Below are 2,412 nucleotides of genomic sequence, written 5' to 3' on the forward strand. Positions count from 1 at the left end.
GCAGCTTCCTACCCAGCAACACCACCTCGCCCGTGCTTTTCGCGGGTTCTCCGTCCACGCTGAACAAATTTATTTTTCCACATTATTACCTTCTATCCTTTCTATTTCCCGATAATTACCACGTCCCTCCTGCTCTCTTGCCAACAATTCCTACTCTTTTCTCTGAATTCCATCATTCACGTTTGAAAATCTCTGTATTCCATCATTCGCGTTTGAAAACACCCTGCTCGCGCACAGCAAGGAGGAGGTGAGAAATAGTAGCAGAAGCATTCGCAATATAACAGATTCTCACAAAAAACAAACATCAACAATTCTGCCGCTAATGGAACAGATTCGTGTCGATTTTTTGTTTTGCAGATGAGCGACATGTCTGCTAAATCGGAGCCAGATACGTGGTCAACATCTCCCTGCGCTGGCTGCAAGATCCAGAGAAAGAAATGTTCACACAACTGCGTGCTCGCGCCTTATTTCCCGCAGGATAACCCCCAGAAATTCTTGTTGGTACACAGAGTCTTCGGAAATGGCCATGTTGTCAAATTACTACAGGTTTGTGCAATTGCTATACATTACTGTGTTTATATGGACAAATTTGTTCAATTGCTTTACAGGTTGGATAGAACTTGTAATGTCTAGTTCAGATCTGGTCATACTGAATTTCAGATTTTAGTAGAAACCATAGGTGATCATGGGGTTTATGGTGTTACAGGATCTGCCTGCTGAACAGAGAGGTGATGCAGTAAGCAGCATGGTGTACGAAGCAAGCCAAAGATTTCAAGATCCTGTCCATGGGTGTGCAGGAGTAATCAAGTATCTGAAGAATAAAGTATCAGAGCTGCAATCCCAATTGGCTTCCACACAAAGAGAGCTGGCTAACATGAGTATGCAACATGCTAAACTCTTAAGCTTCCTTAATGAAGGTTCTGATTCACATTTTTATAATGGGTTACTGCTAGAGAGTGAAGACACACATGCTTTAGACGATGGTGATGCTATGGAGCTATGGGAGCCATTATGGACATAATAATCCACAACTATTCATCATCGCTTGCTATGGAGCTATGGGAGCCATTATGGACATAATAATCCACAACTATTCATCATCGCTTAATTAAATGACATTCAGTGCTGCATGCTTATGTTTTTCCCTATTTCTTCTTTTGTCATGGGTCTGTTAGTCCTACTAGATGTAGGCAGGATTGCATGTCTTCTAACAGATGCACAATATGATAATGTTTCCACCAATGAGATTTATTGGATCTGATCTCTCCGGGAAGTGAAGTTCTAAGGAGAATATCTTCAATCATTTTAAATTTATATAAGTGTTTACAGTTGCATCGAAGGCTAGGTTTAATGCGATACCATTCCTGGCTGGCTATGTAGTTCATGAATATGGATTTTGTTATTATTATTTTAATAAAATTATAATTATTTTGGATTCTTCTTTTCCGAATTCATGTTTTTGTAATACACACTTTGAATTATTGAAAAAAATTTAGGTAGTCACATCAGAATTGTTCTGTTGAAGTCTCAAAAAATTAGTGTGGTTCTTCAGGGATGGAGAACGATCTTGGCATATGATTGAAAGAATTATTGAGAGAACTTTAGGTAACCAGCATAGATCCATCTTAAATATGGATCTAACATGAGCAAGAGGGATCTAATTTCTTGAGGTGCAATTTTTTTATTAGCCAACATTATTTACATGTTTTTTATAGTTATTTATTTTTTTATTTTAAGTTTTTTAAAATTTTTCATTTTGGTGGACATGAGCAAAATTTCAAATTTTATGACGGACGGACATCTTTACACATCATATTAGGTTGTAGGATGAGCGCCTCTGGGCTCAATAAGTAGACGTTGTTTGGACTATCTAGTGTGTTTGAACCATCTAGTATGGTTCATCTTTATGACAAAACGGAGAATGATCTTGGCATATGATTAAAAGAAATAACCCAGTAATCTCTACATCTATAAGGTCTCACTTCATCTTGGAAACCCTTAAGCGTGCCTGTTTAGAATGATGAACTTTAATCGCAATGTAATCGCGATGGTCATTCCATGCAGGGTTGTAATTTTCGAATTTAGGCTTTTGTAATCCATATTTGAATTATAGAATGATGAAATTTAATCGCAATGTAATCGCGATGGTCATTCCATGCAGGGTTGTCATTTTTGAATTCAGGGTTTTGTAATCCATATTTGAATTATTGAGAAAAAAATTCGGCAATAATCACATAAGAATTATTTTGTCACAAATTTCAAACACGCTAGTGTGGTTCATCGCTAGAACAATATGGAGAATAAGATCTTGGCCTACTATTGAAAGGAACAACTAACGAATCTCTACATCTTTTTAGAAAATACAAAATCTAACTTCATCTTGGAACCTTTAATCTTTTTAGAAATGCCAAA

The 2,412-nt window shown here is 37.0% G+C and overlaps 1 protein-coding gene across 1 annotated transcript; it reads left to right on the forward strand.

Annotated features, from left to right (window-relative positions):
• The first annotated feature begins 357 nt into the window (after nucleotides 1-357).
• On the forward strand, nucleotides 358-1,285 carry LOC149154408 (LOB domain-containing protein 1-like). Its single transcript, XM_089441561.1, has 2 exons — nucleotides 358-546; nucleotides 707-1,285. Exons 1-2 carry the CDS (start codon nucleotides 358-360, stop codon nucleotides 1,019-1,021), a joined length of 504 nt encoding a protein of 167 aa, XP_089297687.1. The 3' UTR covers nucleotides 1,022-1,285.
• The last annotated feature ends 1,127 nt before the right edge of the window (nucleotides 1,286-2,412 follow it).

Source organism: Pinus tabuliformis, chromosome 9 (genome assembly GCF_031772625.1).
Source record: "Pinus tabuliformis cultivar Carrire ecotype Pingquan chromosome 9, CPIR1, whole genome shotgun sequence".
In the NCBI taxonomy this organism is placed as follows: Eukaryota; Viridiplantae; Streptophyta; class Pinopsida; order Pinales; family Pinaceae; genus Pinus; species Pinus tabuliformis.